Genomic DNA, 22,862 nt, shown 5'->3' with positions numbered 1-22,862 from the left:
CGGCTCCTTAGTGGCCATTTGATATATTTGTTTTTCTATTACAGAAGTCAGTGATGCCCTTGTAGAATCCCCATATGGATTTCATGTGGCTTTTGTGCTTTTCTTGGGCACATCTTTTGAGCTAATAGTTCTATATCTATATCAGGGCACATGACGAAAGGGCAGCAGGTCTAAAAAACCTTATCTGGTAGCCTAGATATTTGCCAGCCTAGGTTCCATTTCAGGAATGATGATTTGTGGTTTATTGAATTGAAGTAACTCTCAATTATACACACATTTTCCTGACTGCTGAATTATGAGTACCTCTTGTTCCCCATATTGTCTATTCTCTTTATGGCTTCAACGTGACACTGCTTCACCAGAAGGAAGACATAAGAATGTAGTATGGTGTTCACGTCAAGCCATATTTCCCCTTCTAAACAAAGCTGTTGTCAGGGTGAGGGGGGGTGGGGAGCCAAAGCCAGGGATGGAGTCTAACAGGAAAAGAAAGTGATGCCTTGCCTTTGTTATCATCTTTCTCTCTCGCTGGAAACGATTACAAGTAACTTTCAATTAAGGAAGTTCACCAAGGACTGAACTGCGTGGATAAAGTTCAACCACAGATAATCTTAAACCCTTAAGTCTCACTGGCTGTGGGATTTCAGGCATCTTATTTAACCCGTCTGTGCCCCAGTCCTCCTGGTGTAGCAGAGCAAAAGAACATCTTCCCTTGCTATCTCCCTGGACTCCTGACAGCCAACCGAGATAATATATAAGGAAGCACTCCAGAGAACAAACAAATGGACAGTAGTCCAAATTTGTTGAATTAAAAGAATGATCTGCAGGCCCTGCATCAGGCACTGAGGGCACAGCCAGTAAGGACACATCTCAGCACCGAGGAGTTCATACCAACTACTTATGGATTAGCCAGCAACTCGTTTTCCTCCAGAAGTTAACTAATCTTGGCCACAGATAGTGTGGAATTTTTGCACGTAATTGTGCACCAGACACTGAACAACAAGTGCGGTTCTTTCACTCCTGGCCTTGTTGGTGCACCTTTCACACTTAGACCTCGAAGACACCCTGGGAAGGCTTCGCCACCATGCCAAGATGGAAGGAGAATAGCATCAGCTGGTGCCGTGCTGTATGCATCTGCAGATGGATTAAATGACAAGAAAACCTATTCAACCATCCGATCCCACGGGCCTCAACCTTCGGCACAGCCCAACATCCTCTTTGGACCTTCTCGGACCCCAGCAGCACTGAGCATCTTCCCCAGAGGCCCCGAGCCAAGAGGGGAGGGGTCTTGAGTGGTAACTGGGCATCAGCATTTTTTCTTTTAATTTCTACAAGAGATGCTGATAGCAAAATCTGAGATTCACTGCTTTCAAAACCAATAAATGATGGGAGTTAATTTTGACAGGAAGGTACATGTAATTTCCTTTTGCAACTCATATCTCAATCTCCCATCATCTACCCTGAGCTATCCCCTAATTAGCTTCCCAGAATACCTGGGCCTCCTTCCAATTCACCCTCCATATTGTAACCAGAGTGATCTTTTTGAATTAAAACCATCATCATGCCGTCTTCCACTAAACCTCACTTTAATGGCTTCCCATTGCTCTTAGGAACAAAATAAAAATCAGAAACTAGGCCCCAAGTTCCCAAATGTAATTTTTCTCCCCTTCAGTCTGATTTAATAATGTGTCCCTCCTGTGTCTTTAACTTCTTTTGATTATACCACCCCCCTTCTGCTGCAGGGCGTTTGCACATCTGGTTCCCTCTGTCACCCTTGCCTGGACTCCTCACCTCCATGTCAGTCACTGGTGTCCTTTGTTTAGATAAGTTATTTCTTCCCTTCAGGTCATCACAGCTCAGATATAACTTTATCTGGGAAGCTTTCCTGGAAATTTTCAATCAGATCCAATTTTTAGCTCTCCACCTCTCCCAACTGTACAACTTGCAACACGATGTCATTCCCTGTAATAACTTTTTACATAGGTTTTATTATTTAATCTGTCTCACTGAAACGATAGGCCACATCTGTTCTGCTTGGTTTGTTGTAATTTACTTACCATCATTTTCCCATTTCATGCCTGACACAAGATAGACATTCAGTAAGCAACCATTCAATTGGTTGGTTGGTTAGTTGGTTGGTTGGTTGGTTCATTGGTTGGTTGAATGAATGACCAGAAAGCCAGTCAGAGTAGGGGAGTGTGCCTAATCAAATGGTGATCGAGGACTTAGGCTCTCTTGCCCTTGCCCTGTTTCTCATTCTCTGAAACGACTTGGCAGCTCTGTCTCAGATGGTAATTTCAGCCCAAGGAAGTCAGAGGCTGATGACTGATGAGCCCCAAAGAGAGGCAGGTACAGCTGTGTTAGGCTTGGGAAGCACCTGAGAGCCTCTGAGGGTAAAAGTGTGGCATCTGGTTTGATCCGCTTGAGTGGGCAAAGCTGCAACAGCAGGAATAAAATCTGCTACCTTGGCCCCTCAGAGTTCTTGGTTCCCGGTGGAGAGTACCAAGCCCGGGGGCCTGCACTCGTGTCAGAGGGAGGGAGGGAGAGAGAGAGAGAGAAAGATCTTCCTAATACCTGACCTAATACCCTAAAAGCATGATTCCCCTGTGAAGTCAGCCCTGCTGATACATTAGACCCAACACCGTGGCTCTCTTCTTTCATCTATTAAATGCATGGGGAGCATTGTCGTGACTGGATAATTAAGAATGCTGTCAGGCCAGAAGGCTAACATGACAGACAGTAGTCATCCAGACAGAACTTGGGAAGAGTTTTAAGTGCTGAAAGAGGTTTAAATCCAGGCCCACAAAAGCAGAGCGGTGAATACCAGACAGGAAGGGCAAGGCAGGTGGACTCCAGCAGGGGCAGCCAAGGTTATACTTTTCCCAGTTGTGTGGGGGCTAAGGTAGAATCAGCTGAGCTGTGAATCTCCCCTTTGTGTTCTTGCAAATGGTGACTGTTACCTGATGTCCATTCTGTCTCCACAAAGAACCCTTCAGCTTTCTTTTTTTTTTTTTTTTTAACATTTTTTAAATGTTTATTTGAGAGAGAGAGAGAGAGAGCGCTTGTGAGTGGGGGAGGGGCAGGGAGGGAGGGAGAGAGAGAAAAACCTAAGCAGGCTCCATGCTCCCACAAGAGGGGCCGATCTCCTGATCACAAGATCATGACCTAAGCTAATATCAAAAGTTGGACACTTGGGGCGCCTGACTGGCTCAGTGGGTTAAGTGTCCGACTTCAGCTCAGGTCACGATCTCGCAGCTCTGGAGTTCAGGCCCCATATTGGGCTCTGTGCTGACAGCTCAGAGCCTGAAGCCTGCTTCAGATTCTGTGTCTCCCTCTCTCTCTGGCCCTCCCCTGCTCACACTCTGTCTCACTCTCTCTCTCAAAAATAAATAAACATTAAAAAAAAAAAAAGTCTGATGCTTAATTGACTGGCCACCCAGGTGCTCCTAAACTTCTCTTTCTTTCTCAGTCTCTGTCTCAAACTCCCTCCCTCCCTCCCTCCCTGGCTCCCTCCTTCCCTCCCTCCCTCTCACCCCTTCCCCTCTCTCTCCTCCTCCCTCACTGTCCCTCTCAGTCTCTCCTTTTCTCCCTTCCTGCCCCTCCCTCCTACTCAAGTGCCTGTGCACTAGTTTGCTTGAGCTCTCCTGCTAGCTCCCTCTCGCCCTCTCAGAAATTATATTGCCTGTCTTGTTCCTCGGTTAACCCAGTTAACCCTAGCTATTCCTGATAATTCCCAGGACACTTGTCCCAAATGATGTGAGATCTTAAGGTGGTTTCTTCTTCTGTGCCCATACCTATGGTTGTCTGGCAGCAACTCTGTTGAAAATCCAGAAAACATGAGACAAATGAGCAGAAACAGCATGAGAAATTGATCAGTCTGATTTGTGCAAATGAAGGACAAGTCAGCAAGAATGGTTGACATTTATATTTATTAGTGAAGGGAATTCAGGTAACTGCACCATGTCTGGGCTTGTGGCTAATCTGTCTTGTAGTTCTGAATGGAGTTTCTTTCTCCCACCCTAGGGGAGAGTTCTTGCCCATGCCCTACTGAGAGTTAGCTAGTGTGCCCCCCACACAGTGCTTGGCTGGGCATAGAACAGAACAGTAGGTCATGGAGATTCATAGGATTTGAACGGCTTTTCCTTTCCTTGTGAATTAGCCTTTTAAATGTCAGCATTTTAAACTTGGCCTTTTCAAAAAAATATGATACCAGATGAACCTTACTTAATCGAAAATATTTTTTATTTAAAAGGTGTTTGTTTGTTTGCTTGCTTTTAGGTTTTTTTCTCCCAGTTAAAATGGGAAAAGCTAAGAAAACAAACAGAAAACTTGAAACTTGATAAAGGATGGGCTGCATGGGAAGGAAGCTGTTTTTTGTGGTTAAGGTCTAAGCAACTTTGTTCCTAAATAATCTCTGCTGTTATTCCAAAAGGCAATTTTCTTACAGGTCCCGGATTTCATAAAGCAGACCTGATCCTCCCTCTCCTGGCCTACCGGTGGGAATATTAGAATGGTAGGATTCCAGGGGAGCCTGGGTGGCTCAGTCGGTTGAGCGTCCGACTTCAGCTCAGGTCACGATCTCACGGTCCGTGAGTTCGAGCCCCGCGTCGGGCTCTGGGCTGACAGCCCGGAGCCTGGAGGCTGCTTCCGATTCTGTGTCTCCCTCTCTCTCTGCCTCTCCCCCGTTCATGCTCTGTCTCTCTCTATCCCAAAAATAAATAAACGTTAAAAAAAAAATGATTAAAAAAAAAAAAGAATGGTAGGATTCCAGTCCAGCTGTAAAAAGGGTTATGGCAGGTCCTTCACAGCTGCGTTGTTTTGACAGTAATTTATTTTGAAGCAGAGTTTTAGAGATGACTGATTAACTCACATGTCTTAGAACAACCTTTCAAGTTAAGAAAGTAAGGTATTCTTATGCCCATTTCATAGATGAGGTAATGGACACCCAAGGAGGCTGAATGCATAAAGTCATGCAGCCTGTTACTGCCACACTGGGATCCAAGCACAGGGAGCCATCAGTGTTCTACCCACCTGTAATGAATGAGATGCAAATCCAGGGAGATGGGCTCAAATCCAGGTCTGCTGCCAATTAGCCATGTTAACCTTGAACAGATCATTAAAACGTCCAGCTTCCCCACCTGTAAAATGGGCAAATATTGGCCTGTTTTTTTCTCTCCCAACTAAGATTCTGTGAAGAATAAAATGTTATCATTCTGATAGCACAAAATGCTGAAGTATGAAAACATTAACCTTTATTCTCTTAATAACAGGGCTGAGTCCAATGTCATATCAGGTGCGAGGCAAGATGTCTTTTATGCTTCTCCTTATATGGTTAGGGAACCAGAAATAAGGGGCCCAGGGGTTCCGAACACATGGGAGAGGTCTGTGACCATGTGGGGTAGGCTGAATTTTTAAAGCTGTGTGTGTATACCTTTTATTCACGTGGATGCTAAGAGCATAAACAAATCCCTCTGAGAAATTGAATATCAAATTAGAGCTGATTAACGAACACTGAATTTTCCAAACCTTGAAACTTTCGGTCATCAGTGCCCTTCAGATTTGGAGACCGTCCATCTTGGTAAGCTCCTGTCTGCTAGGGAATGTCACAGGGATTCTGTCAAACACAGACAGATGCTCCCAGCTGTAGGAGGGAGCCAGAGTCTGCCATTTTCCCAGAGCCAAGAACCAGGAGAAGCCCCTAGAGCGGAGGCAGCAAGCACCAACTCCCCTGTCCTGATGTTGGGCTGTTTTTCAGGGTGACGTCCAGAGGACACTCATCCAAGTGGACTTTGGTGATGGCGTGGCAGTGTCTTACGTCAACCTCAGCTCCATGGAAGATGGCATCAAACATGTCTATCACAACGTGGGCATTTTCCGAGTGACGGTGCAAGTGGACAACGGTCTGGGGTCGGACAGCGCCGTCCTGTACTTACATGTAACTTGTATGTTATTACTGTTGTTGGTTTATGACATATTTTAAATGCTGTGTCCTTTTAACATATAACCCCAAATGTCGTATCTAGAAGCAGCTCACACGTTATCTTTGAGTAGAAGGGGAGAGGAGAATAAGAGAGCCAAATGGGGAGAAAATAAAAACAGGGGACAGAGTTTGAAGAATCCTAGAATTTGCGTTGCCTGCAATTGGTCTCATGGCACTTCCTGTGCCTCTTCCAGATGCTTCTGAGATCAAACACCTGTGTCTACGGCTGGGCCTAAGCAATTTGCTGAGCTATTTGACTGAATATGGATTTGTCTTTTTTTTTTTTTTTTTTTAAGCAAGAAATGTTTGAAAACAACTCCCGTGTATGGCTCAGTCTACTGCATTGAGAATTAGCACTAGTGATGGAATTTCTCCCCATCTCATTATTCTTCTCTTCCCATGATACACCTCACTGTTGATAACTCTTTTAGACTCGTGCTCCTGTTTTGAAAGTGTGTTTCCTGGGCTTTTATCCGTGATGATTCGGTGCTAGAGAGAAGTTGGTGTCAAGAGAGGGAAAGAGTGTAAACAGTGTTGTGGAAGCTGCATTACGAAGCAGTTCCAAGAGGTGTCGAAGCGCTTGCCCCACGGAGGAATCTAAAGATGTGTTAAGTCTGACGACATCATGACTGCTGCTAAGCTGCGTGTAGTACAAACGTGCGCCATGAAGGCCCCTTGTGGCAGGGGTGTGGGCATCCCCAAACAGGCTTAGGACATCTTTAGATTGCTACAGAATGCTTTGCTTTAGAATGAAAGTAGCTATGTGAAGCCCCGGTGGCCTAATGGAGAAGGCACTGGCCTCCTAAAATGAAAGCTCCTTTTATGGACAGTCTGGTCCAAACTAATTCCAAATTCTAAGCGAAGAATATTAAGGCCAGGCAGTATCCCATGCCTCCCACCTGCCCCTGGCCCATGAAACTAAACTGAGTATAGAACATACCAACTTGAATCTTTTTTTCTTAAGCTTCTTTGGTCTAGTGGGAGGACAAGAGTATCCAGGGATTCCCCAAGTGATTGTTAATTACTGAGGATTTCAGCAGTAATTCTTGATCTTTCTCTCCTGTACACTCATGACAAAAGGGCTTTGAAGAAACGCATCCTCCCTCCTTTGGGTTGAAGCAAAGTTGTACAAGATTCCCAGTGTGCCCACTCCTCCTGCCTCTTTTCAGCTAAAGTTTATGAAGCAATTACTATGTGCCCACTTTTGTGCTAAGCAAGCTCTTTGCATGTATGATCTCACGTCTCAAAATGACCCGAGGAAGTAGGCACTATTAGAAACCCTACTTACAAAGAGCTGTGGGTGTCAGGGAATTTGAATAATGCATTTGTAGACCTACTATCTGGCAAAGCCAGGCTGCAGACTCAGGTCTGCCAGACTCTGGAGTGCCAGCTCTTGATCACTGAGGTCAGTCTTGTCAGTGATGCAGCTTGTCTCCACCAACCCTTATCCCCTCCACTCCTTCACAGATTGTCCCGAAGGAACATGAACTCCTTGCTGTACCACTACATATGTTCAAGGTGCCTTCCATAGGCTCCTTTCCTGCTGACTCCATGACTGCCCCATCCCAGGCTGTCCTGTATGGACTTTCTGGAGTTGTCTCTTGCTAAGAAATAATCTTTCTTACTTATGAATAATCAGAAAATCTCTCAGAAGTACCTCACCAACATTGGTTATTAGTAGCAAAACTAACTTGCCACACAAATGCTGGTACCTTTGCTGAGAATGGCCACCTACCTAGCAACCTGTCGTTTTTCCATGGCTTATTCTGTAAGGGGGATTTTATCCTTACAGCCATTCAGGCTCTCCTGAAAAATTACAGTGATTTTATTCCATATCTCGCCTGTGTATGAAACATCTACCACATGCTAACCATGTGTAAATACCGAGTTCAACTTCAGCACTAGCTTTGTGTCGCAGTTTCTCAGGCTCTCCCATAGATCATCCACACCGTGGTCTCTTGGTCACCCTATGGATTCTTCCTCACCCCTTAAACATGATCAGATCCTCTGAGAGCTAGCTCCCTAACCTGGTTTTCTCCCAACCTTACTCAACCCTGGGAAGGAAAACAGCACAGAGATTAAAGGTTGCTGAAGCCATGGCTTCTAGAAGAAATGTACTGCTTTGTTCAGTGGCTTTTTTTTTTTTTTTTTTTCGCATTAGCCTAGTTGAGTGAGTGGCTCAGTACTTTGACTTTCACCTTAATGGCAGATGGTTAGTAATGGAAAATTTTGTGTTCTTCTTTTTTTTTTTTAGATTTTTTGTTTTTTACATTTATTTATTTTTGATAGAGAGAGACAGAGCACAAGTTGGGGCAGGGCAGAGAGAGAAGGAGACACAGAATCCGAAGCAGGCACCAGGCTCTGAGCTGTCAGCACAGAGCCCCACGCGGGGCTCGAATTCACAAATCACAAGACCATGACCTGAGCTGAAGTTGGATGCTTAACTGACTGAGCCACCCAGGCGCCCCTGGAAAGTTTTGTGTTCTGATCGCAATTTTGTTAGGCTTATCTTGGGTTAAGTGGTTGGATAAGCATACTTCATGTAATGGAACCCTTTCTAAGCCTGGCCTTGGGGATAAGAATGAACTCTTTTTTACTAACTGCATCAAAACAGGATTTTTTTCTAAACTTTATTTAACTCACATACATCTAAAACCCCCATCATAAGCAGTTTCGGCAGGTCTGACATATTTGCTCACATCACCACTTCTCTCCTAAAGTTCATGTCACTATGCAAAGGCACATGTCCTCCTTTGCTTCTCCTGACACTTGTACCATGACAGGCAACATCGGCCCTTTCTTGCAGATGGAGCAAACGAAGATGGGAGAAGTGCTTTGACACCATTGTATACTAAGACGAAGTCAGAACAAGACCGTAATTGATTAACATTCCCCCAAATCTCAAACCTGAAGGGTCTCTTGGCCATTTTGGGCCACAGTACCAGGGTATGGGGGCAGGGATGGGGGTGGTCTTTGTAGAAAAAACGAAACCCAAACACTGGACTGAGTTGGGAGTTGGCCCAAACTCCTGGCCAAGTCACTCCATTTCTCTGAGCCTAGATTTTCTGCTGTCATGTGAGGAACGCACATCTTGTTTCTCAAAGGTTCTTTCAAGCAAAATATGCTGTGACCTGTCAACTAGCAAAGCTTGATTTCCCATCATCACAAAGTAGCACGTGCGTTTCTACTTAGTGGGTTCTGAGCAGCAACCCTTAGGTCATTTCGCCAAGCCTACCCTCCGCTTCTCTCACTAACACCCTCCCCTTTGCCCAGAATTCTCCCCCATTTCCTGTCTTGAAGAAAGATTCTCTCTACCCTCCAAGTCAGAAAGGTGATTTGAGTCCAAATCAGAGAGTTTTGGTTTTGTTCTTGTTTTAGTTTTTAATAAGGGTTTGCAGAAGTCATCAGAAACAAGTGGAGAGGATGTGCCTGCTGTAAAGTTTCCAGGAGTGGGTGAGCCATTCCCACTGGGAGGTTGGGTAATCTGTGGTAGCCTGACAGAAAGTTCTTGGGGATAGTATTTACTGTGCTCTGCTAGTTTGCAAACTAATGGGACACGTGGTGGTGCAGCCAGTGTTGGCCTCAGCTGGTGGGAGCGCGTAGAATTTAGAGGACACGCACATTTCTGCTCAGAAAGCTGCCCCATCTCAGGCAGACTTGCAGGAAAAAAGTCACCAAATACTGTGCAGATTAGCAGAATGAAAGGTTAAAAATAAGTAGTTGAGCTAGATTTTGTAGTACTTTCTAGATCTCTCTGCAATTACCTCCTAACATAGGTACCATTTACAGATGCCTTTCTGCTCTTACCTTAGGGTGAAGTGATCAGTTTGTTGAAAAACTATGTAGTTTTGCAACTTTTCACATCATTGTTATCTTGGCCAGCAAATGTTAGACTTGAGTTTTGTAAAGCGTGGTTGAATGAGTCACCCACCCCAGAACTGCATGATAATAATGCAGTGTTAGTTCCAGACCTGCTGTATTGGAATTTCTAGAAATGTGCCCATAATCTGCCTTGAACAGATTAGTATAATCCGTATGCACATTGCAGTTTAAGGGACTCTGTTTTAGGATTTCATCTTTATACTTTGAACTACTTTAGTTTCTCCTAGAGCTTTTTTACATTTCAGACAAACATCAATGTAATGCACATACAATATTCAATTCTACAGTCAGAGGTCTCCAGGACAAATGGTAGAGTCAGTCCCAAACGATCATTGTGTGTGTAATTGCATGTGTACACACACACACACACACACACACACAGACGCGCTTGCACGATGTCCAGCTTCACAGGCGTCAGCTGCTTCCTGCAGCACATTAGGACTAAACAAGAAAAGAGAAGGGAAACCCGATTCACACAAGTAATTTCCCATTTCCCTTAACCACCTTGCAGCAAAGATTCATATGGAGTGATGCAGTGCCACCTGCCGCCCTTCTTCGGCACCACAGGCACGTTTGTCATGGAGCTACCTCTGCCAGCTTGTTCAGCTCTGGATTTAGAGCAGCCAGCCAGCTGGGGGCCTCCAGGGACTGGAGTTTCGCTTCCACGGCTCCCCTAGCTCAGACTGCACCTTCTGTGCATAGAAGAGATGCTTAAAAGCTAGGTTTGGGGCAGCAGAAACTAGGTATGTCAAATGCACAAAAAGTAAATGAATACAAGAGGACAAGGTGGGAGTATGAAAGGTAAATTGCACACATTTGAATGAACCCATGCACACATATGCGTACTTCATGGCCTACAAGCCAACATGCTATGCGTCCTGAATCCTAGGTCTCCTTGGCTTCCACTCTTTCCCTCCATTTCTCCCCTGCAGCCACTTGGGCTTTCTTGCTAGTCCTCAAACATGGCGAGCAAACTTCCTCCTCAAGATTTTGCACTTGCTCTACCCTCACCCCGATGCATCACAAATAGTGCACGCCTTCACTTTATTCAGGTCACTGCTCCAGTGTCATTTCTTCTGAGACACAAAACTAGCACTCTATCACGCACCCCTGCTTTGTGTGTTCAGTGCCTGCCTCCCTCAATAATACATAAGCCCCACCAAGTACCAGGTGTCCCCAGCACCTAGAATAATGTCTGACATATGGCAGCACTCTAAAACTATTGAATGAATTAGTGACCATTTTTCACTAAGAGGATTCAACTGTTGCCATTAAGAGGACACAGGCACCATCCTCACTTTGATATTCTGACTTTAAAAATATATTAATGGGGCACCTGGGTGGCTCAGTCGGTTGACCGGCCGACTTCGGCTCAGGTCATGATCTCGCGGTCATTGAGTTCAAGCCCCGCGTCAGGCTCTGTGCTGACAGCTCAGAGCCTGGAGCCTGTTTCAGATTCTGTGTCTCCCTCTCTCTGACCCTCCCCCGTTCATGCTCTGTCTGTCTCTGTCTCAAAAATAAATAAACATTAAAAAATTTTTTTAAAAAAAATAAAAAAATAAAAATATATTAAGTACTCATATGTGAGAGAGACAAAGACAATGAACCCCGTTAGAATGGAACTGGCATGTCTAACAAAGCTCATCTAGTCCTTGTCTTCTAGCTGAGTCATTTAACTCAGATCAGGGGAGTCAGGAAGAGTATTCCAGAAGAGTGGTTCCTGGAACTGAGACTTGAAGACTGGCAGGTGCCTCGAGAGGGGTGTCTAAGCCAAGGCCTCAGGGCAGAACAGGGCCTAGCCTGCTGGAGTAAAACAGCAAGAGCCGTGTAAGAAATGAGAACATGTATAAAGTGCATTTGCCAGTGCCTGGAATGTATTTAAGTAATCAGTGGATGCTGACTCTTAATAGCTAATTTGTTAAAAAGAGAAAGGTCTTTTGAGCATTTGTCAGCTGGCTAGAGCACGAGCTTTAAAATCAAACTTCTTTGGGGCGCCTGGGTGGCGCAGTCGGTTAAGCATCCGACTTCAGCCAGGTCACGATCTCGCGGTCCGTGAGTTCGAGCCCCGCGTCAGGCTCTGGGCTGATGGCTCAGAGCCTGGAGCCTGTTTGCAATTCTGTGTCTCCCTCTCTCTCTGCCCCTCCCCCGTTCATGCTCTGTCTCTCTCTGTCCCAAAAATAAATAAACGTTGAAAAAAAAATTAAAAAAAAAATAAAAATAAAAATAAAATCAAACTTCTTTGGTCCACACCCCAGAATGGGTGTTTCCTAGCTGCATGACCTTGGGAAAGTCACTTTCCTCTGTTGGTTCATCTCTAAGCAGATGTGATAGTATCGCCTACTCCATAAGGCTGTGGAGAGGAGCAAATGAGACTCAAAAGGGTCATTAGCAGAATACGTAGCACATAGTTATCACTCAGCGAATGCTGCCCTTTTATTATTGTATTGAACCGTTCTGACTTATGAACAACTACTTCTTATCATATGGCTTATAAACCAGGAAATCAATTCTTGCCTGTATTCTGGTCACCAAGACTCTAATTCTATAAAGAGAGAGAAGCATAGACAAAAGCAGAAACAAGAAATTGCATTGTCTGTTTATTTACCCAGCAAAACACTCGATTATCTGCTACATCTCAGGAACTATGCTAGCCTTTATGTATAAAGGTAAATATGAAAGACTCTTACCTTCCAAAAGTTTGCAGCCTGTGTTCTCTGTCTCACAAATGTTAGATCAATAGGTCTTAACTATCATCATCATTATAATTAGGGAGTGCGAAATTTAGTTTTGAACAAGTGAGTAAGCAAGATCAACTTGGCTTTCTAGAAAAATCACTCTCACAACAGTTTGTAGGGTGAGAGGTACGTAGTCATTGCCATACATTGTATGAACATATAAATTGTATACATGCAAGAATGAACTCATACAACCCACATATGCATAGTTCAGATACACGGACTGACATGCTATATGTACAAATACCTCTTAGGTCTCAATGGCTTCCACTCTTTCCCTCCACCTCTCACTGCAGCCACTTGAACTTTCTTGCTATTCCACAAACATGGAGATCCAGTTCTTCCTCAGGATCTTTACACTTGCTCTACCTTCACCCTGGAGCATATGTTTTGTTCTGGGCACCGTGGCACTTGGTGCAGCTTGTCTATTACTGAGGCAGGCAGGCAGTGAACACACAGAGCGGGAGGGTGGATTAGCATGGGAGCAGGTTGGAAGCCAGAAGATCTGTACGGAGCGTGACAGTCCAGGTGTATGAGCCAGGGAAGGATTGGGGATGGTGAGAGGAACTCTAACTGAAAGGTATTTATGAAACCAGATCCGTGGTTTCTAACATAGAATGAGTGGCAAGGAATAAGGAATCTACATTGACTTTATGCTTCTGGGTTGGTGCCCTGGATATACATTGGTTTTGTTGTTTGTTTTTTCATTAAGGTATGGAGATTACAGAAGGGGTGGGGGGCGTGTAGGAAATGATGAATTTCTTAGGAACATTTGGCTCCTAATGGAGTCCAGAGTCAAGTCGGTGATTTTTGAGTTCTAAGCATGAACTTTATTAGTTGAAGGTCAGGATGTGGATGATATTGTCCATCTAGCGGGCCTCCGTAGTTAGAATCGTTCCCCCCCCCCTTTTTTTTCCTCACTTGAGCACATCCTGAGAACCTGAGAACCACAGGGCTGTCTCTACCTGCTCATGCATGCTTTGTCCTAGACAAGCTGACCTTAACACCAAACAGGTGGTGTTACATATGCTCGGGCAGCGACACACACACACACACACACACACACACACACACACACACACACATATGTGTCTACACATACACAGATCTTTAAAATCCAACAAAGAGTAAAGAATCATCACATCTAAAATGGTTTGGGGATTTGTGAAGTCACCACCACCACCAGCTCCCCCTGCCACCCACCTGGACTCCATGAGGTTTCCTTCATCCTTGTTTACCGCCACAGATATGACCTCTTGGAAAGACTTTGCATCTTCCTATAAAGTCTTGTATCATGGCTCTTCTTTTAAAGACTTCATACATTACTTGTAAATTTCTAAAGTTTTACACATACATAACTCAGGTTTTAGGCCTGGAAGAAAGACCAGTAAGTGGAAAATATTGAGATACAATGGGTCACGATATATATTTTTCTCCAAAGCAGGGGCAACCCCTGGCACTTTCCTCAGGGAATAGGACTGTCACGTTTTGGAGACTTCCAGAACTAATACATATTCTCTTCAGAGCAGGGAAAGGTGAAGCAAAGAAAGTTCTTCCTTCTGCATGACTCGTCTTTTCTCTTGTGCCTCAGGTCCCCTGGAGCATGTACACCTGTCTCTTCCCTTTGTCACCACGAAGAACAAAGAGGTCAACGCAACTGCAGTGCTGTGGCCCAGCCAAGTGGGCACCCTCACTTACGTATGGTGGTATGGAAACAACACAGAGGTGGGTCAGCCTTCCACACGGCATCAAATGGCAGCTCAGCTCACACTGGCTGAAGGGAAAAGAGGAAATGAAATGGCTTCTGTAACTCAAGGGTCTAGGGTAGTCCTCATTTCGGGGAGAGCAGGCTCTTAGTACACCAGTCATCTCAACAGTTTGTTGCCTTTGTCTCTCTGTCTGTCTCTCACCGCACCACCCCTACCCCTTATCTTCCTCCACATTGGTCTTCTTCTCCAGTGAGATGTGCCTTTGCAAAGACCCTTTGCAGCAACCTGAGCTATTTAACTGTCACCACCTAGCAGGGAAAATGAACTGTCTTTCATAGAAGTTCTTACAGATGTCCCAGAATGGAGTATTATTGACCAAGCCTTCCCAGTGGTGGGAATGGAAAAAGAGGTGATGAAATCAGTCTCCTTGGAACCACATGGTCCAAGAGAGGGCAGAAAACGGTCCACAAAAAGAAAAAAAAAAGCCAATGGATAACAGAGAGTCTGAAGCAACAAATACTTACTACAACCCAGCCCCAAATGGCCTTCTCACCCTGAATCAGACGTAGCCACAGCTTTACCCTTTATGTTTTCCCTGTGAAAAACCATGGCCTGTGACCAGAAGTCAGCAGCACCTTTAAACTCCATAGAGACCATAAACCTCACTTACTGTAAGCCCTTCATTTTCCAGAAAAAAATGAGGAGGACACACAGGAGGTGGTTTCCCCGCCTCATTCAGCGGCTTCACCAGAGGCTGGATCCAAGGCCTCCCCGTGCCCACGGGAATTGTTTTCCCCTCATACTAGGCTGCAAGCTCTGTTTTGAACTGACTCCATTCTCAGAGATTCAAATTGGCTTCCAGATGTCAGTGCAGGCAGCCAGCCTCAGGCCTCCCCAGGGGGCGCAGGGATGAGTTGGTGGGACTAGAACCCTTCATCTTCCTCCAGCAGAGTCGTTTTCTTGCACTGGGGGGCTTTGCTCTTCAAATATAGTGCAACTTATTCCAATACAAATCTGTTTCTACCCCAGAGCTTAATGTTGGCTCTCACTGGAGACCTAATTTTGCACAGGCCCAGGGAAGATACCTCTCCTGACCCCAGCCCTGCTACATGCCCAGCAGGGGAAGGAAACGCTCACCTCTATGGCTAATTTGACTCAGCTGCTGAAAAGAAGCCTTTTTTTTTTTTTCTTCTGAAACCTCGCATATAAATTTGACCCCAGTAGGGCCCACTACCCACAGTGGCAGGGGAGAAATCTAAGTTATTTGCCTGAAAGCTAGTGCTAGAAGGTGAACATACTAAACAACTTTCTTCCGTGTCTCCTTTTTTTTTTTTTTTTTTTTTTTTTTTTTTTTAAATCTTTCAGCAAAAAAACAAATTCTCCACAGATTGTGTAGCGTAGACTTCTTATGCTGGGCTTTGGTCTTCCCTCTGCCATACAGGGAGGAACATGAATTTAGATTTTAACATTAATTAAGAAAAGACAGGAAAGAAAAATGTTTGTGAGGAATGAGTTGAGGGAGGTCAGTAAGCTAATAATCTTTTCCTCCAGGACCCCAGCATCTGATTATATTACAGGCACTACTCCAAATCTTTTTTTTTTTTTTTTTTTTCTTTTTTTCAGTCCTCAAACCACTATCCAATTAGTACTTGTTTCCATAGCAGCTACTTCCAAAAACTGCTGATAGGGCTTCTCAGAGGAACCAAGCCACACAAGGCCACTCCAGTCTAAATAGTACAGTTTTGGTGTCCACGGTCCCTGTGTTCCATTGTAATTTTCTATAATTGGTACACCCTGGAGATGAACAACCGGAAGCTTACAGATTTTCAATGATTACTGCTTAAATCTGGATTAATATGAACTGCCTGTTTTGGTCTGATTTGAGTATTTCTTTGTATTAAGGGATCTGCCTGCTCTGAGCAGGTTACAGATAGAGAGCTATATCCCACCAAACAGCAAGACCTACCAGTGTCCCCAGATTGCTGTGTAAAGACACCGGAAGAGAGGTGTCATATTCACAAGGAATGGGCAGAGTCACTTAGGGTCGTGGTTCTCGTAGCTCCTTTCTAGCCTGGACTTGAGATGATGGGGAGCATAGATGGAGCCGGTCACCCAGGGCCACACCAGGAAGAGCCTATGCTGACTTAAGTGGCTTGTTGGTGGATCAGAGCTAGTGGCCGTCTCATCTGTAATTGAGCAAGTGTCCCCTGACTCTGGGCCTTCACCCATTTTAGCCTCTGATCACCTTGGAGGGAAGCATATCATTCAAGTTTACTTCTGAAGGGATGAACACCATCACAGTCCAGGTCTCTGCTGGGAATGCCATCCTGCAAGACACAAAGAGCATTGCGGTGTATGGTGAGTGCCCTGTCTACACTAACCCGTCGCTGGGCCCAAGCTCAGATGAACTAGCCTGGTGCTTTCGTCCCACTGGCCACCCTGGCTCATGACCTCTAACCGGGGAAAAGAGCGTAGTGGTAGAGAAAGAGCTGAGTCAAGTCTGATCTCCTCCTTTTGGGAGAGGTGGTTCCCCGACATAGTTGCTGTCACAAGACCCTGGGGGCACTTATTGGACTGTTTCCTGAAAGTGGCTCTGGGGCACAAAGGGCAGCTCTACACCCATTCACCTGGGTGGGGTGGAATGAGTTTCATTATGTATAAAGCTGATCCATTTCATTTGGTATTCTGGTGGTGTTTGAATAACTAAAACCCCCATTATAAAAGAAAATAGATGATATTTAGGCTTTTGTTCAACTTTAAGGGGGACCTGGGTGGCTCTGCCAGTTAAGCATCTGACAGCTGATTTCAGCTCAGGTCATGATCTCACAGTTCGTGAGTTTGAGTCCCACATCAGGCTCTGCGCTGAATGTGGAGCCTGCTTGGGATCCTCTCTCTCCCTCTCTCTCTGCCCCTATCCTACTCATGCGCGCTCACTCTCTCTCTCTCTCTCTCTCACATACACACACACACACACACACACACACACAATAAATAAATTTCAAACAATTTAAAGTTTAACTTTAAGAGTCTTGATTATTAAGAAGAATCTACCAATATGTAAATATTCTGAAGATCTCTTCCAGAAATACTTATCATTAAAAAAAAAATACTCTGATTAAATTAAAAGCAATATCATGCAGATGTCATGTATCATCATAGATTGGATATTGGTTGAACAAGCAATGATACAGAACATTCTGCTAATCAGTTGGGGAAGTTGAATGTAGTCAGAGTATTGCACAGAATGAAAATATACTGAAATGAAAAGATAGGATCACTGACTTCAAATGGGGTATTAAAGACAGTTTATACATATCGATCTCATTTTGGTAATTTTTTTTTCTGCACCAAAAGATAGATAGGTATGCACTGAGTGTATAGGTGGATGATAAAAATGTGAAAATTATTGTTAATATGAAAGTGGTATATATGCATCATGAAAAATTAAAATTTAAAAGTAGATAGGAAAGGTAAATGCTGTGCAGAGAGAGAGAGAGAACAAAAGACAGGGATGAAGGGAGGGAGGGTGAGACCAGGAATGAGACAGAAAGAGAGAGACAAAGAGAAACTAGCTAGTGGTCCAAATATTATCAATTGCCCCAGTCCCAGAATTAATTGGCTCTGATGCAGGTACTGCTTTCATTTCTCATCTTGTGAACTTGACCTTCAAATGCAAAAAGCAATTTATAAGCATTTTTGAACAAGTCTGAGGACATTATTCCTCGCATGGCTGGGTGTTAAGAGTCATAATGTGTCCTCCCTCCTCCCCTCCCCTCCCCCCACCCCCACAGGCCCCTGAAAGTAGCTTGATTAAGCCCAAACAGTAAGTGAGAGCAAACCAGGGCTGTGGTTTTCCTAACAAGGTCCCGTCAGTGAGGCAACCTCTTAGCCAGGTGGCCAAACTGGGGGAGTGCCTTTGCCTCTCTTTCCTTCTTCATCTCTTTTCTATGCTCAGTGAATGCACTGAATCCTCACGATGACCTAGCATATAGTAGGTGATGTTAATACTCTCATTACTTCAGCGGGACAGATAACTTGCCCCAGCTAATATGTTCTGGATCTGGGCTTCTAACCCTGCCCATCTAGACCCAGGGCCCATGCTCTGAAATTAACCCCACTAAATAGCTTTCATGTCTTTTCCATCTGAGACTCCCTTTCCTCTCTGTCCTTCCTGGATGTCATAGGTGACACTAATGGGCACTGACCCATGACTCCCAACAGATGTTCTCTTGGTTAAGCCTATCAGCAACCTCATCAGAACCACAGAGAGAACGTTAAACCTAGAAGGTCTTTGGCCTGACCTGGCTCATGCCATCATTTCACAGAGAGGAAATCGTAGCCCAGAAATGGGAAATTACTGGCTTTGAGTCATTCTGCTATTCAGTGACAGCTCCAGTAATAATAATAATGGTGATGGTAGTGGTAAAAATTAACATTGACAAAGCCCTTACCAACATCTGTTCAAAGCACCTGATACATATGATGTTTTATTGAATTCTCTGAGCAGACTTATGAACAATAGGCTATATTTACTCCTATTTTTCAAATGTAGAAATATGAGCTAAGTATAATAAACAGAGCCTAGGAATCTGAATCCAGAGGGAATGTTTCTAACCACTTTCCACCCAGTTGCCCGGCTTAGTTATCCTTCTCGCTAAAATGTCTTTAAAGGTGTCATCCAAGAGTGGATCGCTCTCCATCAAATGAGCTACCTTCACTAAAATCGTCTCTTTATCAAAAGCTTGAGCAAGGAAGTGGTCTTCCCTCCTCTAACCAAATTTCTGAGCAAGCATCCTTCATTTATCTTAAGTTAGATGAAGTGTCAGAGTTTCAGGCATATTACTAGAAAACCTTTTTTTTTAATTGTTTTATGTTTCATTTTATATTTGAGAGAGAGAGAGAGAGCATGAGCAGAGGAGGGCAGAGAGATGAAGACAGAATCTTGAAGCAAGATCCAGGCTCTGAGCTGTCAGCACAGAGCCCAACACAGGGATCAAACTCACAAGCAGTGAGATCATGACCTGAGCCGAAGTCAGGTGCCCAACCAACTGAGCCACCCAAGTGCCCCTGTGTTACTAGAAAATCTTAATGAAGTGTGTGATCTATTAAAGATACATTATATCACACAGAGTTAAACAGGCAAGATTGAACTCACCTAAAATAAAAGTCAGGAATATTTTTAAACCCGGGGATGAACTCATGGAGGAATTCAGAGGTGAGGGATTATCACCGTCATTAGGCTGACTGTGTTTGCTAAATGGTGCTCATGAAAAGTAGGCTCCTTCTGTGTCATGGACAGAGGTCCATTGTGCCTGCCTTCCTTCCTTCCTTCCTTCCTTCCTTCCTTCCTTCCTTCCTTCCTTCCTTCCTTTCCTGGTACACATGGCAAGAGTATGTCAATCTTATTTTTGTATTGAGATACAATTGACCTATAACATTCTATCAGTCTCAGGTATACAACATAATGATTATTTGTATATATTGTGAATTAATCCCCACAAGTCTAGTGAACCTCTAGCAGTGTATGTAGTTACAATTCTTTTTTCCCTCATGATGACAACTTTTAACTTTAACTGTTTTAGCAATTTTCAACATTCAATGCAGCATTAATAATTATAGTTACCATGCCCTATATTATATCCCCGTGACTTATTTATTTTATACTTAGAAGCTGTACCTCTTTACCCTCACCCATTTTGCTCACCTTCCCACTCCTGCCTCTGGCAACTACAAATCTGTCCTCTGTATCTGAGATTTTGTTTTGTTTTTGCTTTTTCTACATTCCACATATACATTCCACACTTTCTGTATCCGTTCATCTTTCTATGGAGAGTAGGTTATCTCCATATCTTTGCTATTGTAAATAATGCTGTGGTGAATATGGGGGTGCAGATATCATTTCCAGTTAGTGTTTTTGTTTCCTTCAGGTAAATACACAGAAGTAGAATTCCTAAATCATCTGGTCATTCTATTTTTAATTTTTTGAGGAACCCTATACTATTTTTCTATCTTTCTTGATGGTTGCATTTCAAAGATATGGTTCCCAGGTCCTTAAGAAAGACATTCCTGGGTTGGAGAAGATGTGCATCTCAAAAGAGCAGAGGAGGAATCTACAATTGCAAGTTTTCAAAAGTAGTAAATGCTCTAGGAAAAGGGAGGTCAGTGGCTGTGGTCAGGAAGAAATTTGCCTAAATTTAGTCAAGCTGAGGGGAACATTAGGGCCATCATGGTCAGACTGAAGGAAGCATTATATTTGGGAAATGGACCAGGAAAAGATTGTCCACCCAAAGCCACAAAATAGACTGTGGGAAAGAAAATGTAATTTGCATTGTTTTCCTTAATTTGCTTCAGGGCACAGGTTTGCTTTCAAAAAAAATGTAAATATGCTGCAAACACATGTGCGCACGTGCACACACACACACACACACACACACACCCCACAGGTGGCCTGTGAACAACACGGGTTTGCACAGGTCCACTTATATACAGATTTTTCTGATAAATACAGTACAGGACTATAATGTATTTTCTCTTCCTTATGATTTTCTTAATAACATTTTCTTTTCTCCAGCTTACTTTATTGTAAGAATACTGTATATGAAACATAACATACAAAATATGTGGTCATCGACTATTTCTGTTATCAGTAAGTCTCCTGGTCAACAATACATTATTAATAGTTAACTTTGGGGCGCCTGGGTGGCTCAGTCCCTTAAGCATCCGACTTCATCTCAGGTCATGATCTCGTGGTTCGTGAGTTCGAGCCCTGCGTCAGGCTCTGTGCTGACGGCTCAGAGCCTGGAGCCTGCTTCAGATTCTGTGTCTCCTTCAATTTCTGCCCCTTCCCTGCTCATACTCTGTCTCTCTCTCTCAAAAGCAAAGCAAAACAAAACAGAACATTTTTTTTAAATGAATAGTTAAGCTTCTGGGGAGTCAAAAGTTAAATGTCGATTTTCGTGTACCAGGGTGAGGGAGGGCATCCTAACCCACACATTGTTCAAGGCTTAACTGTATGTATGTATGTACTTCGGCTACTTATGCTTTCCACTGCTCCCACATGCACTCCCTGCTTGTTGAGTAAACTAAAGTGTGCAACTCCTGTCCCCTGCTAGTGGGCCCGCTAAGTTATTACAGAGAGAGCTGTATCATTGTTCTGTTTGTGTCTTTTTATTAAGATAAACACCTTCCCTTATAGATTTGGTTTCTATGGTTTGGTAAGAGGTTCAGGGAAAATGAAAAAAAAAATCAACTTACATCTTTTTTTTTTTTTTAACGTTTATTTATTTTTGAGACAGAGAGAGACAGAGCATGAACAGGGGAGGGTCAGAGAGAGGGAGACACAGAATCTGAAACAGGCTCCAGGCTCTGAGCTGTCAGCACAGAGCCCAACGCGGGGCTCGGACTCACGGACCGCGAGATCATGACCTGAGCCGAAGTCGGCCGCTTAACCGACCAAGCCACCCAGGCGCCCCTACCTTACATCTTTAAAGTGAAAAGTTAGGGTTCAGTGAGTGATTCCTTGGGGCTTCCATTTTCCATGCTGCTAATTAAGATGCATTTTGTTATTCTCCATCAGAACTGAAGTGCTGATATTCATATAGGTGACCAGTGTCTCATAAAATGGGCAAGCTTTGAAAAATAGGACTTTGGAACAGGCTAACCACCGAAATACACACCTTATAATTTAAGAATCTTCAAAGCCTGTGTCTAATAAGTCTTTAGCATTGTTAGGAAATGCAGAAGTGGGCTCTTATGTTTTCCGAATGTGTAATTGGCATTGCTGATGTCACTGAGCCACTACTGAACCGTGAGGACATGCTTAAAACAAGAAAGGAATGGAGCACATGCACAGATTACAGAGAACCTCTAGAGAAGTTTACGCATTCATTCATTCAATAAAAATTTATTAATTAAATGACTAGAAAAACCTACCATGTGCAGGGCACCACCCCACAGGGCCAGGAACCCAGAGTTTCCGTCCTCATTGACCTAGTATTTCAGTATGGGAGACAGACAGTAAAAACAAAATACTTTAAGTGGCCAGAAGTCTGAAGATGACAAATAGGGTCATATGATGAAAGGTGTCTGAGGCTGCGGAAGGGAGGATAACTCAGGTTGCGAGTGGCAAAGGCTTCTCCCAGGAGAGACTGCATGATGAGAAGGAGCCACCTGTGCTGTCTCTGGGGAAGTGGAAGAGTGCTAATATGGGAAGGAGCATGACAGCATGCAGAAGCAGGGGGAAGACAGGGTCCTGGAGCACAGGGAAGCCTGTGGACGTGAGGCAGGAGAGAAAGCCTGTACCGGGTTATGTGGGGCTATGAAGGACATGGTTAAGAAGCTGAATTTTTAGGGGCACCTGGGTGGCTCAGTCGGTTACACACCACCTTTGGCTCTGGTCATGATCTCACGGTTTGTGGGTTCGAGACTCACATGGGGCTCTGTGCTGACAGCTCAGAGCCTGGAGTCTGCTTTGGATTCTGTGTCTCCCTCTCTGTGTCTGCCCCTCCCCCGCTCGTGTTCTGTTTCTCTCTGTCTTTCAAAAATAAATAAACATTAAAA

At 44.1% G+C, this 22,862-nt stretch overlaps 1 protein-coding gene across 6 annotated transcripts in view; it reads left to right on the top strand.

Annotated features, from left to right (window-relative positions):
* Positions 1-22,862, top strand: part of SORCS1 (sortilin related VPS10 domain containing receptor 1) — a 550,691-nt gene that overhangs the window by 451,140 nt on the left and 76,689 nt on the right. For all 6 annotated transcript variants that reach the window (XM_086680819.1, XM_086680821.1, XM_086680820.1 and 3 more), the window contains exons 19-21: positions 5,753-5,939; positions 14,186-14,319; positions 16,538-16,661. In XM_086680819.1, coding sequence (XP_086536945.1) covers positions 5,753-5,939; positions 14,186-14,319; positions 16,538-16,661 — 445 coding nt within the window. The remainder of the gene's footprint in view (positions 1-5,752; positions 5,940-14,185; positions 14,320-16,537; positions 16,662-22,862) is intronic.

This window comes from Puma concolor, chromosome D2, assembly GCF_028749965.1.
Source record: "Puma concolor isolate L17-30 chromosome D2, mPumCon1.1.hap2, whole genome shotgun sequence".
Classification (NCBI taxonomy): Eukaryota; Metazoa; Chordata; class Mammalia; order Carnivora; family Felidae; genus Puma; species Puma concolor.
Note: the sequence above shows the minus strand (reverse complement) of the source record. Positions and strands in the feature narration are given on the sequence as shown.